This window comes from Anser cygnoides, chromosome 5 (genome assembly GCF_040182565.1).
Source record: "Anser cygnoides isolate HZ-2024a breed goose chromosome 5, Taihu_goose_T2T_genome, whole genome shotgun sequence".
Taxonomy (NCBI): domain Eukaryota; kingdom Metazoa; phylum Chordata; class Aves; order Anseriformes; family Anatidae; genus Anser; species Anser cygnoides.
In genome coordinates this window covers 59,015,369-59,035,618 of record NC_089877.1, presented here as the reverse complement: position 1 = coordinate 59,035,618, position 20,250 = coordinate 59,015,369, and the positions used below count along the sequence as shown (strand labels likewise).

Here is a 20,250-nt window from a genome sequence, read left to right as displayed (position 1 = left end):
AGAAAACTACTTTTTTTCTGAAGGTGGAGCTCTGTGAGCTTGTGAAAGGGATTTTTTAACCACATAATAAAATCATAATGACAGAAAATTACACTTGTGATAAGAATCCTTGGGTATGTGATATGCTGATGTATTTGAGAGGATGTGAAAGAAGATTGCATAGCCATTTGTTTTCCTGTACTTATCCCACTTAAATCCCATGCTCAAGGCTGTTGCTAGTTGTTTCTTCAGGAAGAAAACTCCCTCCCCTTCCTCCTAGATGTAATTTAATTTCAGAGGCTTTTTCGCTTTCCTGTGTAGTACTGGCTATGTGCCACAGGTAGAGACAGACTGCAGGCAAGACACGCTGGTACCATTTCATGTGTCTGGTTAGTGACACCTATAATTTGCTCAGAGTTAAGCTGACAGACAGATTGCTTGGAGACTGGGCTTGGTGACCTGCCTAGTCCTTTAGCAGCCTGATGTTCCTGTATGGTGGACACATCCAACGACTGTGCAGTCCTTGAGCTGCTCTTCTTGCAGACCCTGTGTGCTAATGTAGTAATGCAGAAAAAACATTCATTCCTGCTCCTAGTTGGTGTTTTTGGAGTTCCTGCCATTTGGGCTGCCTGTGAGAGATGCCCAACTCATCTGTTGTGACTGCTTTGTTCACAGGGCTTGATGGGCTGAATAGCTCAACTGTCTTGAACCTAGGCAGTGTAGAAGTACTCATGTGCACAGAGCCTCAAGAAAACATCTAAGACCATCTTTGCTTATGAAGTCATTGCTTCTGTGCATTAAACTTTCTTATGTCAGAAGGAGTTCCTATAAGAGAAAAACAGCATGAATCTGGACATCTTTGGCTTCTTGTGACCTTATCTTCCCTTGATGCTATTCTGATTCTGGGTAAATCCAAGATTTGGGTTTTCCTGGCTTGCTCTAGATTCAGGAAGATCTTGTAGACAACCTCTAAAGCAACAAAACAGTTTTCCAAAGCAGTGGGCATGAAGCATTGCCCCACTGGAGACAGCCTGGGAGTATTCACCTCTGAAATATGTGACTCTAAGAACAAAAACTAAGCAGTAGTGAATGAGACATGAATGGAACATGGGCTATTATTTCTGTCCTGCATTTTCTTCCCCCCTTAGTTTCTATCTGTTTCTGCTTCCAACCCTTTCATGTCTTTTGAGGAAAATTTGCTGAATTTTATTAGCAATTATCCTTGAGAAGCCCAGAGTAATTGTCCTAATTATTAAAGGTGGGTCATGCAGGAAGCTTTAGAGCTGGAGGCCATCAGGGATGGGACAGATAAAAACAACTCTCCCGAGCGTGAAAGGAGGCTGGTAACTTTTAGGCCTGTAGCGCTCCCAGGCCCTGGGAGACAGTCGGGTGGATTACAGGGGAAGCAGAGGAAATGGAAAGCTCTTTGGTTTGGCATTTCCTTAGCGTTTGATCTGAAGTGGTTTAAAATACAGGCTTGTGGTGTCAGCCGTTCCTGTTTAGAGGCCATCCCAAAAGCGCTTCGTGTGCCTTTTTGAAGAGAAGTAAGTGCTGTCTCCGAACGAGCCAGACCCACTGCTTCAGGCTGCCCAATGACAGTCTGTGCCTGGAGAGATCTAAATGCACCTCCAGGGCTTTCATGTAGGCTGCAAAAAGGGTTCATAAGCTATGTAGGATCAAAGACGGCAACCTGAGAGGCTGTGGGCACAGAGCTTACAAGTTCTGTAGGGCAAGGGAGACTGTCTGGGTCCAAGCCCCAGGCCTGGTGGCCCCACCAGCACTGCAGAGCTGTGCTGGAAGCTTCTGAACTCAGCCCTGCTGCAGAGGGGTCCCCTGACGGTGGTGCCATGGGGTGTGCTGGTTTACGTGCCTGAAAACCATGCATCCACTCTCTAAAATATCTCTTTTTTTTTTTTTTTTTTTTTAACAGGACTATGATTTTTCTGGAGAATAAAGAAATGGATGATGTGTTGGCGAAGTTAGCAGTGGCCAGGATTCACCTTGCCAAAGTTTACAGTAACTTTATCTTTGGAAGAGGCATGGCACAGCAGAGCCACTCGCCTAGTGGAAAGTAAGCCAAGGAAAGCTCTTCCTTCTGGGGACCCTTGCCATGTCAAGGGCCACAGCATCCCAAGTCCAAGGCCCCTTTTGGGTGACACAAGTGAAAGCCCGAGGTAACGTCTCATGAGTCGAACACTCACAGGGACAAAGGGACCACAAGACAGAGAAGTGTCCCCATCTCCCAGCTGCTCTAGCTGGTAACTGGCTCCAGAAGTGTTTCTGGTGAGCTGTTGCCAACTGGTTCGGCCACAGCAAGTTGCAGCAGAGTTCTGAATACCAGCCTGGGAAGCTCTAGCCCTGGCATGCGGAAGGCTTGCTAGATACACACAGCAGGAAACTTTGATGGGTTCAGTGTGAAATCCAGCAGTGCAAAAAGCAATGCCGGCTATGGATCTCACCTGTGCCATTTTGACTTACTAAACCTTGGAGGCAAATGGTTATGTGCCTGCTGTTTGCCAGTGATCCCTGCATAAACTTCCTCCTATGCCAGGTCTGAAATAGAATAAGACTAATAGCAAGTGTAGGAGACCATGCTTCTGAAGGGCAGCAAGTGAAGGGACTATAGACAAAAAAAGTTTGTGCTTAGGGACTGTGGGCATTGGAAACGTAGGACCCTACCTCTGAGCAGGGAAGATGGTGCATGGCTTTTTCAGAGTGGTGGAGACCAGTAGTTCTTTAGATGCCACAGATCCGGCTAAGGACCGAGAGGAACAGAAAGCTGTAGTGGAAATTTAAAAAGAAACTGAAGAAGGTACAAATGAATGGGAGGGTGTTTTAAAAGGCAGAGAAACTAGGGGAATGATGAGGCTTGGAGACAAGTTTGCATGTTTCCTTTTTTTGGGCAGTAGCCAGTCACTAGGATTTTCTCAGAGCAGTTTCAGGCACATTTTTTCAAAGTCCGTTGGTGTGAAACTCTGCTGCCAGTTCTCCAGAGGAGTCACAATCCTTCTCCTGTCTTCCTGCAGCACAGCTCCTAGCAGCCTCGCTGCTCTCTGGGGCTGGAGGAACCTGGGTTTCCTCCTAACCAAGAGGAGAAGGTAACCTATGAAACAGTGGAGGCAAAGGGGAGCTGGAGACCACTGTCCCCACAGGGCTTTCATTTTGGTGTGCCCCCATGCCACAGGGCACTGGACCCTGAAAATTAACTGCACATTCTCTCAGCATCCTGGCATGTTGGTATTTCAGGGGGCAGATCTGGGAGCAGCGTTGTGTGCCACATGCCTGCTTCCAGATTTCTGCTAAGCACAGGCATCCAGCTAACCTTCTTGCTGGTTGGACAGGGAGGGTTGTGACAGCATTTCATTGTTTCTGTTGGGTGGCCCTAATGTCAGCACTTATGAGACTCACTTTGAGGAACGTACTGCAAAAAGCAACTTGAATCCAAGGACTGGATGCAGCTGGATAAAGCAGCCTGTGCTGCATACAGAGCTAGTTAGCTCTGCTGCCTCTCCACTCACTCGCATTGTCTGGTGGATGGGAATGTGCAGGATTGTGGCAAGGAACAGGTCTAGTGGCAAAAAGAACAGCAGCTTGGGAGTGAGAGCAGAGAGCTGAAACAGGGAGCTGTGTTCTTTAATATTTCCATCACAGTGGGGGTTAGAGGCTGGCAGTGGGTTGGGACGCTGGTGTCTAGGCTGTAAAAACACAAAGGCTAGAAAAGGGCTGTGTCCTAAAGCATTCATGAGGTAAGGTGCTGTATGAAGAGAGACCTGACTGGGTTACTCATAGCAGGGTGGTGGTAGCTGACTACAGCTGACTTCAGAGTTAGGCTAATGCTGAGCATGTTACAATGTATGGCACTTCCCATAGCATACGGCAATTACATAAATATAATCTCTTCCAGGCTGACTCAGTTTAACCTTAAATGTTATCTGGAGCCTCCCAGACCATTATATGAACTGCCAAATATGAGAGCTAAGGGACAGAACTGATTAACACTCTTAATTGTAAAAGATGATTAGGAATTTTTTAAACATACGTTCTTTTGGGTGGAAAAGGTCCTTTGTCAAAATGGAAACTGGGGCTAGGACTACCTTTGATGATTATTTATTTATTTATTTTACCTGGAAAATGCTTAGATTAAAAAGATGAGAAATTATTGATAATGTAAAACTCACTCCCAGTTTTACTATATTTTCTTATAACCCAAGTATGTTTTCATGCTGGTATTGAAGCTTTTGCTTTTCCTTGTAATTCACCATAGCAACATTTTAATTAAATCTTACACTATATGGAGAAACTGATCTTCCAAATGACCCTTCCAGATCTTCCAAATGTCTATGTGTTCATATAAAATCATTGATTTTTCATGTGAAGACTTTCTCCAAAAGTTTCCCACCTTAAAAAGGAAGGCTTAGATGGAGAACGTCTTCATCTTAACAATTTACATGATTTGTAAAATGCAGCATTAAAATCCTATCTTGATACCATCCCAGACTGGAATTTGAGAGAGTTCCTCCAGACCTGTTATTTGTGTATGTTAGCATTAGTCCTTTTGTGCCTCCAACGCTGAGGAAGGAATAGGTGTGTCTGGCTTTCTCCTTTTAAGTTGATGGAGGTTGTGCAACCTTTTTGTGGTGCCAGTTTCCTTATGGGTATTTGTCATAATGGGAAAAATACAGAGTGTTCCCAAAGCTGCAAGCATCGATGGCACAAATAGTTGAGTCGGCCCTTACTGATCCTTGATGCTAGCTTGATCCATGAGCAATTAGAGTCACAGCCGTGGTCAAAGGAGCTGTTAAAATGGCACAAGAAACATTGCCCTGTGTGCCTCTACATAGAACAGTAGTTCTTGTAGATGTCTGAAGCCATGACCTTACATCCAAACCCCATGCCTACGGCACCGTCTGCCCTTTCCGCTGTCCTCCTCTTCCATGCATGAATTCATCCTGTCACCCTGACAGCGCTAAGAAGTCACTGTTATTATATTTCTGGAAGTCATGATGCCCTTTGCTCACTCATTCACATGTTTCTTACAAGTCCTGTCCTGAATCTTGTTGCAAGTTTGATGTTTTCCTAACCCTTTCTGTATTTTCCTAGGTAATGAGCAACTGTGCCCTAGACATGGGAGGTGCCTCCTGCTTCAGCATTTATTTTAGGAAACTTTACTTCAAGCAGGTCTCTTAGCTTAATACCTTACTTGAAGGAAGTAAAGCACTGGGGGAAAGAAGGGTGGAGACCCCTAGCATTATTTAACTCTAATTATTGCTGCTAATTTCTGTTGCTGGCCTCCGCATCGGTTTCTCTGCTAAACTGGGGAGTGGTTCTAAGATAATGCTTGAGCTATCTAATGTTAAAGGTGAAGCAGGGTTTTTTACATTAAGGTTTAAAAAGCTGGGGACACATTAGGTTCCTCTGTTCTGATATTCCGAAGACAGAATATTGTGATTTTCCAGAATTCATAAGGAATCAAAAGCATTGAAGTTATCTGGGAGATCTGCTTAGGCAGATGGCTGTGCCATGCTTGAAGAGTCAAGCTTCTTTTCCCTTGCACAATATGTGGGCTTGGGATCTCAGCTGAAATGTCAGGACGGGTATGATTGGTGAGAGCTGGGCAGGGAGATATGTGGTCCTCCTGATCAAAATACCAATAAATGAAGGTCAGAAGATGGTAAATAGAGCTATGGGGCTGCAATGATGTTTCTGGGGTGATGGCAGCTGGGTATACCCTGAGTGTGTGGAACAGTTGATGCTATCAGGAAGGTAAGGGACATTTCAGGAGTTGGTGAGTTGACAGAGAGATGGAGTTTATTGTGCATCTGGCAGGGCTGTGAGGATCTGAAGGCTGGCAGAGAAAACTTGCTTTCCCTTCCACAAGGGTGAGCCGTGCCAGCTTCAGGACAACTGAGTGGCTGCTGGGGTGCGTGCATCACCCTCCACTCTAATGGCTGCTTCCATGAAGGACAGTCATTTGGCTTTGCATGAGAATCCCCAGGCTCAAGTGGGTGGTGAGAACGTCTCTCAGGCGTCCACTGCGCAAATTGCTGCTTCTTTAACAAAGGCCCTTTGTCATTTTCGTACATGTTTTACATTTCTTCTTGGAGATGCATCAGGCATCTCCTTCCTGGTTTTCAAGTATATTGTCTCAGCATTGGCCTGGCTTTGTGCCCTTGGTAACTCTACTCGTTGCTCTTCCAGTGATGTCAGGAAGAGTTTTCTATTCACTTCAGTGGGAACTGGGTTAGATCAGAGCTGACCACTTTTGAGAGGCCCAAGCAGAGAGCTCAGTCTAGATAGCATAGTAGGGGTGCCTCCCCTGCTCATAACATCCAGCTTTGTTCTGTTGGATTTAATTAACTGAGCCACACAATATTTTGTCTTTTTTCCTTCTGAGGCAACGCAGAATTCTTGTCTTTCTCTTAGACAGTAGGTCTCTGCATGCTAGTAATGAGGATTTACCAGCAACAACTTTATTGCCCTGGTGAAATGCCAGCTTGGCAGCAGCCCCGTGAGTCATATTCAATGCTCTGTTCAGAGAACTGAAAGGATGACTGCTGCTATTAATTTTGTGCTCTTGTTCACTGCTTTAGGAGAACAACATTACAGAAAGATCGGAACTTCTTTGAGGTAAGAAAGACACAAAGATAAATGGAGATTTTGACAGTGTCAGCACAGACCATGTCCCTCTCTTGCACATTCACGTACTGCAGACAGGCCTGCTCCTTTCCTTTTGGTCCTCCTGGTGGTTTACTTGCAGGGCAGAGTAGTACCTGCAGTAAACTTTTACTTCTTGGGCCTAGATTACAATGTCTCTGTAAAATACTGACTCTTTGCCCTTCAGCCCAAGCCTCTTCCCCCTTGGAGCCCTGAGCTGGGGAGTTTCAGTCCCTCTGTGTCTCAGAGCCCAGCCAGTTCCCATCACAGCCTGAGGTCCCTCTGGGAGGTCTGGTCTATAGCTTTCTTCTCATTATTGGCCTCACAATTTCATCTCTAAAGGTAAGAAATTTCACAGTCTTCTTTCATTTCCATTGTGCTTGGCAATGTTTTTAGATGTCAACAAGCTTTTCCGGCCTGCTACACATAGCTCAATGAGCAATTTATGACCCGCACTATGTAGCAAGGCTTCGGCAAATTAATACAAAACAGCTAGGCCCAAATTATACTCTGTACTTTACAAACTGGGGAGCCTTTCCTTGAAACAGGGGAACTGTGGATTCAATTCCAAGGATACACAGTAGTCCCAGTGAGACCACCTTTTCAGGAACCTTAGTAGAGACTCAATCTACTGGGGGTTGATTCAACTTGTGCCAGGGATCACAAATGTTAAAATGGACAGAAAAGCTAGATCTTCCTTTTTAAGCAGCAAGCAGATATATGGCGGTGAGATGCACTGAGTTCATATCTGGTAGCAATATCTGCTGTGATCACAATGCTGTCATTTTGGGTGGGAATCATCTTGTCTAACTCCAGCTGCCCAAACAATAGCTGTCCTGTCAGCCTAAGCCCTTAGGCTCCGTTGACAGTCGATGCAGACAAAGGGGGTGAATTGTTGCCTTTTGAGACAGATGTGTACGATAAGAACCCCCACAGAATGACTCATCCCATTAGTCTCTTTCCATTAATTATTGAAGGAAACTGGATGGTAATCCCAGGTTCACTCCTTAGTTCTAGCAGCAAAACTAAGCCACATTGGTCAGAGTTGAGCAAGACAAAATCCATCTGAGCTAACTGTGTTTCTAGCCTCATCTGTCTGCATACCTTTAAAAAAAAAATCTGCTTTCAAATCTTCAGTGATATGTGGTGAAGTTTGATGCCAGACTGGTTGCCGACTTTTTAATGGAGTCGTGCCAACCTGCACTGTGGGACGCGGTGAGATTCTGAACCTTTTCCCAGTGAAAATGCGATCTGTGTTTTCAATTTAGGGCTTCTACAACTTCTGCAGCTATGTGGCTTGGCTTGTGTTCAGACGGAAGCACTTCCAAGTGATTAGGGAAGAAATCGGCAGGCTTCTTTGCTCCGACATGTTCAATCCCACCTTAAGAGACAGGAGCAATGTTTTCTTGCAGGAAGCAAGCAAGAGGACTGCAGATGCAGATGCAGTGAGATTGCCATGTCAGAGGTACAGTTTGACATACTGATGAGCTCTTAGATAACGTGCCCTGTCCGAATACACTGAGATAACAGCTGCGTTTGTTTTCTTTCAAGACAAGCCCATGCCGAGCATCCACCCATAAGCAGCATGGTTCACCAGCGCTCGCCCATGCTCAGCACGCTGCTGCCCTTGCCAAAGGAGAGCGCTCATTACCTCTCCCAGAACCACTACTGTCGGGGCAGGGACCCGCGGCCCTGCTCGTGTGACAACCTGCCGGACTTCTCAGAGCTGTTTGCTACCAAGTGAGGGGCTATTTCTCTGCATAAATAGATCTGGTAGTGCTGGTAGGAAGGATGTCCGGCAGCTAGCTCTTCCTCACCAGGAGAGGGGCCATTGGATGGGGGATTTGCCTAGGCAGTAGTTAGAGAGGAAGGGGAGTGTAAGGCAGGCTTGAGTGAGCCTGAAACTTGCAGATGAAGTACTCTTGGCTAACTGTTGGCAAAGCAGCCACTGCCCATCATACTGCTTTGTTAAAACTGGAAAGTTTTTTTGGGAAAGCAAATATACGTTGAAATAAATTTGAACAAAAAACAAATTCAAACCTCTCAAAATCAAAATGGGATGTTCATTTTTTTCCTCTCATGATTCATTACAATTTCTTATTTCTTCAGCATTCTGATCTGACGTGGCCAATGTATTCTATTCTGACAAAGTTTGTTTTTTTTACTGTATTGCACTTTAAAAATATAATCTAAATTGTAGTAGAGATAGAACCTTTTCTACCAATTCAAAACAAACACAAAATTTTTCAAGCCTGGATATGCCATGAAAGAGATATTCCATTTTTCATCTACCCATGGTTAACAGCAGTATCACTACAATTCTTTTTATGTAATAACTGATGCAAATATGATCACTGTAAATTGGTGTTGCTCTGCTGAAGCGTATATAAGGCTCCCTGTAAGACTTTCCTACGTAGGTCATCTTTTTCTGCCTGGAAATTATAATTTGAGAATTGCCTTAGTTTTTCTGGATCTACCAGAATTCTGGCAATCTAATGAATGCTACAACACTCTACATGCAAAATTGTCAGACCTATCCACAGCACACGACCAGTGAGTCCAGTATTTCCCCAGAAAGTGAAATTTGCTACAAATGCACATGTAATTGTTTTGTGCATGCTTTGGAAGTTGGGTGCCCCCTAAGCATCTTGGTGTTATAACTTAAGCACGGTAATTCATGTGCAATAAGGCCAACCTTTCCAGGAAGTGCTAAGTTTCACTTGGACATATGCAATTCACGTTGTGTGCATGCATGCTCGAGACAGAAACATGACATGGTATGCAAGGTGCTGAGTGTCTAAGTGTGGCTATTTGTTCTTCCCTGGAGGACGCAGATAATCTTGGCATAGTGGGTGTTACTCACAGTCCAGCTAAAGGAGGCAACGTTCCTTGCCGGTTTACCTTCTAAATAGTACAGGTTATTCCCCCTTTCTCCTATTTTCCTCTGCTTCATTATGTCAAGCATATTAACACCATGTTTTCTAACAGGGTGGGCATAATTGGAGCTCACTGTAGTGAGTTAAATTCCTGTATGCTCAAGTCTGACGGGGCGATGGAGGAGGACGAACAAGAACAAGAACAAGAACATGGAAGACAAAGGAGTTGTTCCTCTGTCCTGACAAATGGCCTGAATCTGCCACCTCTGTGAAGCCCCCAAAACAGGCTTAGTGTGAGAGTGCTGTATTCTCAAAAGCAATGGCAGAAGATGATTGTAATCAGAGCATCTAGCAGAAGTGGTATCTGCTTTCATTGAGTGGCATAATTTCATGTTGCTAAGTAAATAATTTGGAAATTGCAGATTAAAAAGCCAAAATCATTTGTCAGAAGTGGGGTAGTTTTGCACACAAGGATCTGTACTGGGTGACTGAAGAACTGGACTGTAATTCCTGGTTCTGTCACTAAATATTCCTCTTTCATCTTAGTGCTTTCATTGCACCATTTTTGAGAAGACTTTTAATGACTTATTTTGGGAAGTGCTTTGACACCCGCAGACGAATATGATTACTGATTTTAACGTCAACCCTCTTTTTCTATAGGGTTAGCAAAGCAATGAGGAGACAGGACTTACTATAGCTGAAAAGCTTCTGGAATTGTACGTTTAAAGGAAGTTACTCTTGAATCTTTAATATATAGTTTAATCCTTTTTTGATTTCCATCATCTCTCATTTTGTTCTCAGATAATGGTAGACTAATTTATGATTCATTGTGAAAAGAGTATTGCAAAGTGGAATGCTGTTTTTTAAGATATCTATTAACTTGCATTTTTTTTAAATTATATAATATTATTTTTATCATTGATTTTACATGCTTGGAAAAGCAAATCTTAGAAGTTCAAAATCAAAATATGCAGTTGGGTTGTCAATATCTTGAAGCATAATGCATTCATGATAAGAAATCATGTGTCACTTTACCTACAAGACTAAATATCTGTGCTAATCATTAGCATCAGAAGGAAAATTTAGGATGAAAACCTGGCCTTTGCATAGTCAATAAGAATCAGTGAAAAAATAATGGATGATTAAAAAGTGAAAGAAAAGCGGAGAGGTAATATTTTCAGCATTTTTAGAAGTTTGCTGCATCAGTGATGGTCTGGAAGTTTTTCAGTGAAATATATTTCTGCTAGATAAAAATAACAGCACAATTTTCCCTTGCAATGTGTGGGTCAGTCTTTAAAAGGATGAAGGTTTGCACTGAAATTATCGTGAGAAACTTCTGCAGTTACCAATAGTCCAGGGACTAGGTCACTTACGTGAGATGTTCTTGCACCACCTTATTGAGACAGACATTTGAACTGCAGGCTCACAGCTGCTATTTAGTCTCTTCACTTAGGCTGGCACATGTTATTTTAACACCTAAGTGGCATTGTGGCCTAGGCTTGTTTTCCATGTGTCAGGTGAGTCCTTTTATCATGGGATGAGCTGTGGCCTGCAGTTTCTCTCTCAAGCTTTTCAGTAGACATCTGTTCTTGTACAAAGCAAAAATATTTAAAAATAATCTCTTAGGAATTTTGTGGGGCAGAAAACACATTCTCTCCTGAAGGAAAAATACATAAAAGTATTAATTTAAAACTGTGTGTGATACTGCTATGTCTTCTTCATAGACATGACGTGGAGTGGTGCACTCTTTATTCAGAACTAACATTTCTAGGTTATACATTTGCATTCATTTTGGGCAGGCAGATTAGTGCTCACATGGTCTGAAAAATGGTGGCAAGACTTTGAGATGGTGCTTTATTTGCAGGTTTCCTGAGAGCTCAGCTGGGCAAAAGCTTGTGCAACTGTTTTTCCAGGCTGCACGAGCGAATCCTGGATGGTACATACCTGGCTGGACACTCAAGAGGCATTTGTGGTATCACTGCCCTGCAGCAACAGTTTCTCTACTGAATGATGCAGCAAGATGTTGGCCAATACCTGGAGCTAAGGGAGACTACATCACAGCTTCCTTCTCATGGTCTTGGGAGAAACCTTTTGGTTTCTGCATTAGGAGCTCTCTATAAGCTAAAGGCTGGGCAGTGTTTTGTCTCTCAAAGTGTGACACTGTCCCCTCTCTGATCTGTGGATTGGCATCCCAGGACGCTAATCCTTGCAAAAGCATCTTGCTTTGTCCTCTCCAGGCAGACAGGCATAGTACAGGGCCTTAGAAAAGAGTATGAGGGAAAGGTATTCTTTGCCACCTCGGTCCTACAGGGCAGTGCAGTCTGTGGTGCTTGCTAATAACTGGGATCTGTGAACAAGCCCCTGCAGTGCCTGGGGCAGAGATTTCATGGAGTTACACACTTGGCTTGTGGTGGGCCTGGGGCAGCCGCAGGAGGACGGAAGACCAGAGGGTGGAGCAGACACTCACGTAGGCAGCAGAGATCCTGGACGTGAATGAGCTTTTTGTGCAGTGTCACCTACCTGCAAGGTCTCTGTCACTGCAGGGAGGAGGAAGCACTGAGCAGCTACCAGCGGTGATCAAAAGCAGTTGATGAGCTACTCAGACTGAGAGATGATGCTCAACATGATATGCTTGTCCCTTTCCAGGTTCAAGGGAGGCTCCTCGCAGTCTCCTTAAGGGGAGTGGCCCCATTGGGATACTTCCTCACCATGAAATGGAGAACAACAAGTGACTGGCTGCTCTTGCAAGCTCTTTTCCTTGGACAAAAGGCAGCTCAGTTACTTCTGCCTGCACCTGTAACATGCCATCAGGCTCACTCTGGGTAAAATCTGATGGCCCTGTTGAGTTCAAGTTTGAAGACACCGTGACAGTAAGGCAAGCCCTCAGCCATGGCTTTGGGCCTATGCTTCCTGTGGTAATCTAACAACATCCTTGAACTTTCCAGAAAGGATTGAGAAATACCTTGAAGTTCAGATCCTTTAGTCAGCAGAGCCCTTTCCAGGTCTGCCTTCTCGGTGTTGAGTGTCTGCTGCTTCTGAAGCAATGTACGTCTAACACGGACAAGCCATGCTTGTTTCAGCATGTAAGCAAGACCTGGCAGCCTTTCACACATGACAGTGAGTCATCCTTCCAGCAGGAGAGAGTGAGTCAGAAAGGGCACTTGACAAGCTTTATTTATCGGTCTCCTGTTATTTGGCCCTGGAGAATTTTACTCTGGAAAACCCACCCTTGTTAATGAGAGGCAGAGCTCAGAAGTGTATCATACATCTACCGGCTTTTATTTCCATAGGCTTTGCATGCAGTTTCATATTGGGAAATCACAGCAGTTGGCCGTTTCCATGAATTTTTCTTTTTAAAGGCATTCTGAACATGCCAGCGATATCAGAATAACTTGCCCAAGCTAGGGTTACTGTGAAGAGTACAAACTAAATGCCTTGGAGTGATGAAAAGAGCCTGGGGGCTCTGTGCAACAGCATTTATTGAGCCCCCATTTACTTTCTGCTCTTAGGGCTGATTTGCTCAGAGCTTTAATTGAGTGCTGCTAGCATGGCCTAGTGTCTTGACTGGCTTTTGATTATGGCTCTGCCACTCAGAGGCTCCATTGAGGGTGTGTCAGGCTTTCCAGTATAAGTGTCTATTTTCAGAAGTTATATTGCTCTGTTGTAGAAATTCATGCCAAGCAGCAAGTTGTCAGGAAATGTCGCAACTTAGAGATGGAAAAAGAGACAGAGAAAAAAAATTCTGCCTAATGGTTAATTAAGGAAACTCTGCCTTTGTTGGTTTCAGGCTTTGGGCCTGAGACAGCGATGGCAGTGCAGCAAGGGGAGCCATCAAGACGTGGGGTGACCATTAACGGTGTCTTGAGGTATGGAAAGAAGCCAAGTAGCTCAGGTCCATTCTACTTGCGTTGCAGAGGGGTTTGGAGCAGTAAGCTATGAAGGCAGTACTCACACAGCAGCAGGGCTACAAGGCTCAGCAAGCTCTCTGTGAGCATGGCAGGGCCTGGAGCTCTTGCAGGTTCCTTGTCTGTGGTCCCCCCGGTTCTGTCCTGTTTGTCTTGTCCTGTTAGGGACAGCATCTGATACACAGGGAACAGGCAGTCTGAGCCTGCCCATTTTCCTGTGCAAGAAAGACATGCCAAAATCAGCACTTGGTTAGCAAATAACAGGTTCTGTCCATTTTTGCTTGGATTCATACAAACATTTTAGCAGCGTTACGCTCCAATGAAATCAGGAGACTAACACTCACATGCCTTTGGAAATGTGGCTTTTCGTTGCCTGGTACTGCAGTGGTGAAAGATGCCAACATGTTTCCTGATCCTCTGCCTTGGGCAGGTGGGGAATATTTTTCAGTCTGCCTTCTTTTCCCTCTCAGCTAGACAAAACAGTCCATGAATCCTTGACAGAACCCTAAAGAGGCTTCTCATTGCTCATGTTTGCTCATCTTCCCTGCCCTCTCAAGGCCAAACTGCACCTACCAACCAGGCAAGGAGAACCAATAGCAGCTCCTTGGTATGGAGGGCTGACACCATCACCTCAGGTGCTCCTCAGCAGGGGATGGGCATGATGCTTGTGATGCCTTTTTACCTCCAGGTGTGCTGGGGGAAAGAGAGCAGCAGTCAGACTGGAAACTGAACCAGGCAGTGATTTGTAGTAGGAAGAGAAGTTGTCAGTCTGGATTTCCATAAGAAAGGTTTCCAAATGGTGGTGGTATGTGTTCCTGCACTGGATAGGACTGAAGCCTGCATCTTGTAGACAAACTGATCTGGAAGCACCATGTACCAGCTACAGCTCTTGTGGCTCAAACTACAGTATAAATGTTTGCAGTGAGATTTTTACAGCTTGCAGCAAAAATAAAACAAACTGCAATTCACAGAATGTGAAGATATTCTTACCCTAGCTCTTCTTCCATGTGAGAAAGGTTGAAAGAACAGGCTGTAAATATACTGTCATCTGTTGCAGCCTTTCTGTTTGGAAGAGATGTGATAATATGAATGCAGTCTATTCCTTGGTGTGTTCTGTGTTATTTACAGAAAGATAAACACAGAGTCTTTTTTCCCTTTCTTTGAATGCAGTAGAAACAAACAAAAATGAATAGTTTCTGTACAACATTCCCAAGACTGTTGGTTCTGACAAGTCTGACCTCAAGAGAGTCCCTCTCTACATTGCTCCTTACTTTTCCCTCTCCTGTACCAAGCCAACCCAGGCACATCGGCCATGACCACGTCTGGGCAAGCACAGCAGTTCCTGAGTTTGCCAAGTCCTGCCATGGAAACTAGATCTCTGGGAGAGGGCTTCCACTGTTCAACTGTCTTTACTACATTATAAGAGGGTGGTTATTCCTTCTGCTGAACCTGGAAGGGTGTGCATGGTGTGTTTCTGACTGTAATGGGATGTGTGGGGATTGTGGATTAAAGACTTGCCCAAAGGCTGCTATTAACATTTTTCAGTGTAATAATCAAGAGACGGATGAGCAACATCTAATTTAGGTGTTCGTAGCAGGTCGCCTTAAGACAGTGCCCAGATCTCTGTATTGATTGGATTGGGAGACAGAGTAGTGTAGACCTGGATAGGCAGGGAATTGACCCACCCATTGCTCCTTTGTACTCAGAAGCTATAAGAGCTCTCACACCTGAAGGGCTGCGATATGTGCTTTTTAGGAAGGAGGCAGGTGAGATGTGTGAGACAGTTGTGCTCTGCACAGACAGGAGCAGCTCAGATGCATGAAGTTCTGCTGTGGACTGTGTGATGGGCTGGTCAGAAGTTTATGGGACAGGATCAGAGGAAAGGCCAACACAGGTAACATTGTGGTAGGCATCTACTGCAGATCACACAGTCAGGAAGACAAAACAGATGAAACCTCTTTAGACACGTGGAAGAATGTCACAGTTTCAAGCCCTGACTTTTATGGGAGATATTAACCAATGTGACATCTGCTGGGCAGGAGGCGGTAGGGCACAAGTAATTCAGGTTTCTGGAGTAGGTTGGGGACGATTTCCTGATACAGGTGCTGGACAGGCTGAGTAGAAAGGTGTTCTGATGGATTCACTACTCACAAGCAAGGAAGAAATGGTAGGGGTTGTGATGGTCAATGGTAGCCATGGAGAGACCTAGAAATGGCAGAATTTAAGATCGTGTGAAAGGGGAGAGAGGTGTGTAGCAGAACAACGACCCTGAGATTCAGGAGAGCAGACTGGCTTGTTCAGGGAACTGACAAGCAACATCCCTTGGCACATTGCTTTGAGGAGTAAAAGGATATGGAGGGTTAGTCTGTCTTCAAGAACTGCCTCCTCAGACCCCACCTATGGTCCACGCTGCTGCTAAGCAGGTAGTGCATGAGACCAGCTTGGGTGTACAGAACTACCGACTGAGTTCCAACACAGAAATAAAACATGTAAGAGGTGGAAACAAACACAGTCAATCAAGGAACAGTATAGAGCTACCCAGGTATGTAAGAACGGGATTAAGAAGGCCAAGACTTGGCTACAGTTGAAACCAGTACAAATATGAAGAGCAACAGGAAGGGTTTCTATGGGCATATTAGTAGTGAAAGGAAGACCGAGAAAATGTGGGTCCACTGCTGAATGGGGCAGGTGATCTAGTGATGAAGGACACAGAAAAGTCTGAGGTTCTCAGTATTTTCTTTGTCTTTACTAGTGCAGTCTGCTCCCATTATCTATGTCTAGTGGCTGAGTTTGGACCAGAAAGATACTACCCACAGTGGAAGATGATCATGCTGGGGTGACTTAGATAAACTGGACATATACAAATCCTTGGGACTGGATGGGAGGCGGTTTAGATAGACGTAAGGAAGAAAGTTCTTCATAGTGGGGGCTGTCAAGCACTGGAGCAAGTTCACCACAAAGTGCATACAATTTCTAATCTTGGAAGAACTCAGAGCTCAGCTAGGTGAGGCCTGGAGAAACCCACCCTTTCACTGAGCAGAAGATTGCAGCAGAGTCCAGCAGAAGCCATTTCCAACCTATTTTTTTTTCTATGATTCCAGTAGATGTCTGGAATATAAACATAAACTGAAAAGTCCCTGGAAATGAGTTTCACATGCCTTAAAATGTGCAGCACTGAACGCAGCGTGGCCTAAATGCCACCCAGCCCTGAATGGGCCCACAGATTGTGGAAGTATAGAGCAAAGGGTAGTAGTGGTTGTACAGGGACTGCAGCTGATAGGAAGACCCCCTAACCTCTTGCTGTGAGGATTAGTAGGGCTTACACAGCGCTCTCTGCTGCTCCATTCTAACCTCTCACCCTTTTAGGTGTGCAGCAGGTGCTACAGGACTTCTGTCCTAAACCTCCCAGTGCTCAAGGTATTGGTGTCACACACTCTGAAGTCTTCGTGAGTCCCTAACAGATCTCTCTCCAAGAACCTTGGGTAGGCTGAGACCTCACTGAAGCGGTGCTGACATGAATTTGAGCAACTGCAGCAGCTGATAGCTGATGTGTTCTTGTTTCACCGAGCTGGCAGGGGTTACAATAGCAGTACAGAGTGCAGTGCAGGACTTGCCAGGGTGTTAGTCACCAGCAGACAAGCTGTCTAAGATCCCTGGGCAAACACTCAGTTGCTAGGGTGGGCTGGCACCTGTGCCACTGCATCTTCACAGCTCGTGGTACTTAACCTGGCAGCTATGGTCGGACATACAGCACACAGACCCCGAGAAGGGCCTGGTTTTCTTGCTAGGCTTTTACCTTGTCCCTGAGCAGTTTCCGATCCTGCAGAACATCCTTCAGACGTTGTTGCACAGCTGCTGGTTCAGCAGGTTCACACCCACAGGAAGGCTACCATACGTATTTCAGGTTTAACGTAGGTTAATTTAGCTTTAATCAGTGTTTTGGACATGTTGCCATTCTTTATTTCAACACTATTTCAGAAGGGCTGCCTTTTAGGCTATTTAATTCTCTGTAGACTTCTGTTTGGAAGCATGAGCAGTTTTTCCAGGCCTGTAGCAGGAGACTATGTATCCCTGCAAGTGAGACACTCTGTCCCCTGCTGCCTGACCAGGTGGAGCCGTGGATGTCCTCGAGCAAAAATCAGAGGATTCCTGAAGCCTGTCTGAGGATGATGAAAGCCTGGGGAGTAAAGCTCCAAAAAGAACTGAGCTCAACTTTGCAGTAAGGATTGCACTTTAAACAGGAGTAAGTTGCGTGTGCCTACTAGTAATTAAATGGATATTTTATATCATTTCTTTGAGCAGTTCCTCTTCTTGAAGTTGAGTTTGAATTATTGGCTGATGAAAGTCCGAATGGCAGTCCCACATACGATCTTTCGACAGAAGTTGTGTGAATGCGGAAATGGGAGAAACCTTGCTGAGAGCATATCTGCATGAAACTGATAGGCTTTGGTGCAATTCTAAGGGTTCATTTCCAAACGGGGCCTGATTCCTGTGTTAATTTGCACTCGACATGACTACAACCATATTCCTTTTTAGTTTTAAAACCTTCTCTCCACAGTCAGAAACACCTGACTGTTGTGACTCAGGCGCCACTCCAGAGAGGACATTCTCTTCAAGGAAGGGACAACTGATGTACAACAGCAAGCAGAAGGCTGGAAGCAAAGCAGGGAAGCCAGGTAAAAATCCATGAATCAGGGTTCAATATCAAGACTCATTTATTGCCTAAATGGTCTTACTTGTAATACAATAAGCACTACAGGATCAGAATTGTCTCTGGATATTTTTTTAGCAAAGATTACTGAAAGATTCCTTTCAGAGTAAACAACACTGTACCCAGTAGAGCTGAGTTATTAGGTGAGAGTGAACATCTCGACTTGGTGTGAATTTTGGATTTCTCCATAATGTTCTAATTTAAAACAGAAAAAACAAACAAACAAACAAAAAACAACAGAGGAAGCAGTGAAACAGTAACTTCATTGTGTAAAAGAACAAAATTCAAAGATTGAGGGTACTTACAAACACCATTACTAATGCAAAAACATCGCTGTGCCTTTGAAATGAGTTCTAGATGTAAGTCTGTGTTGTCAATTACACTGAAGTTTAGAAACATGTCTGCATATTGTATTTTGACAGAATATTCTTTCATGGTTTCACATTCTCATCCAAGGTACCACCCAAGCCAAGCCTGTCCCTGATGGATTAATATCAATGGAGTCACATGCCAGGATTGTGACTCTTTCAGTACTCATTAGTCCAGGATTAAATTGGTATTGAATTGGCCTGGTCTGCAGAACTAGCCCCTGGCTCTCATTCAGTGCAGACACTGCAACAAAGCACGAGCATTTCGGACCTGTCACATCCTTCTCTCCCCTCGCTTTCTCAAGCACCACGGACTTGCTCACCCAAACTACTGAGATACATTCAGACCAAATACGCAACTCACCTTAGGCCAAATATTTCTGCTTTGCTTCTGCTTCCCTGAGATCACACTTTTGTATGATTTAGGTCATTTGCACCAAACGTAAGCCTCCTTTGGAGGCATGGAACAAGCACCTGGGGTGGCTGGAACTCCCAAAAGGGGCCCTGGGAGTGGGAGCTGCTGGAGAGACCCCGTGGCTTTTGAAGTCACGCGTGCTTTTTGCCTTTTGGGGGAAGACAAGGACCCTGGCTGGTGACAGCAGGTACTCGTCGGCCAGCGGAAGGTACTTTCAGCACACAGCATGGGGTTATTTTGGTCTCACAAAATCCACTACCTATGCTATTTATCCTTGAGAGTCTTTTACTAGCACTGTGTCTATTTATACTCACACAACTATAGCACCCTCCGTAACGCCAATAATTCTCAATGCGATGGTATTTGTCGCGGCGAGCAAAAAGCAGAAGCTGTCCCCCCTCAGTGGCAGGCTGTCCGGTGACGTTGGCAGCGTGTCACACAACTCGGTGACCCGTGGCTTGTTCCTACCTGGAAAAGAAACGGAAAGAGGGAGACCAAATCATAGGGCAAGCGGCAGAGGCATTCCCATAAAGGCTTAGTGGTTTTGCCAGGACAATTAAATTTGCTTTACAAGGAATCCGGTAGGTTTAGAGGAAACTTGGAGATCTGTGAATGTCAAGAGCTTCTCAGCCTTACAAGGCAAAGCTGTTAGCAGTCTGCTTCGTGTCGTTACTTCCGGAGGTATCCCATCCTTAGCAAATTCTTCAGCTCCCTCAATTCACTCTTCAGTGACAGCGTTCTAGTTTGACAAAAGGGGAAATAATTGCACCCAACAAGCTGTCATTTTACTCTGCTCATGGAAGAGGTGATAGAGGGAGGGAGCAGATTCAACATTAGTTCATTAGTTAATATTTACATCAAAGAAATGAGCTGGTCTTCTGGCTGACCTCTCAAAAAAAAAAAAAAAAAGATTAATTTGTTTGATCGGGACACTTGAAAAAAAAATTTAAATCCTATTTGATAATATTATGCAATAACCAAGGCACACAGAGCATCTGGACCTTCATGCTCTGCTGGTAAGTGTGTCTGCCTGTTCAGAGGCACACAAATTTCCTGGCACTGGCACGAGCTTTTTGAGGATTAAGCATTGGTTCCCCGGGCTGACATTCTCCGTAAAGGTCAGTTAGCCTTTCCCGTGTCCCCTGTCAAACTCACTGACACTGAGCCCCTTTCCTTTGCTAAAGATGATTCAAGCCTTGGAATATGCTCTTGACTAATGAGCTATTTTGGTTTCTGAACCAGCTGTTTCACCAGAGCAAGTCAATGTAGCTCTGATTTGAAGTAAAAGGAGCCAACTTTGGCTTTGATGTCCTTAGCTGCTTCGCCAGTGTCTGTTTCAGCA

General features: G+C 44.7%; 1 protein-coding gene across 4 annotated transcripts in view; it reads left to right on the top strand.

Annotated features, from left to right (window-relative positions):
* The window catches only part of PPP1R36 (protein phosphatase 1 regulatory subunit 36), a 42,311-nt gene that overhangs the window by 11,535 nt on the left and 10,526 nt on the right, over nt 1–20,250 (top strand). For 2 of the 4 annotated variants that reach the window (XM_066998465.1, XM_066998464.1), the window contains 5 exons: nt 1,910–2,050; nt 6,570–6,606; nt 7,902–8,098; nt 8,185–8,373; nt 9,622–18,090. In XM_066998465.1, the coding sequence (XP_066854566.1) occupies nt 1,910–2,050; nt 6,570–6,606; nt 7,902–8,098; nt 8,185–8,373; nt 9,622–9,781 (724 nt within the window). In that variant the 3' untranslated portion in view covers nt 9,782–18,090. The remainder of the gene's footprint in view (nt 1–1,909; nt 2,051–6,569; nt 6,607–7,901; nt 8,099–8,184; nt 8,374–9,621; nt 18,091–20,250) is intronic. The other 2 variants (XM_066998467.1, XM_066998466.1) reach the window with 2 other exon arrangements.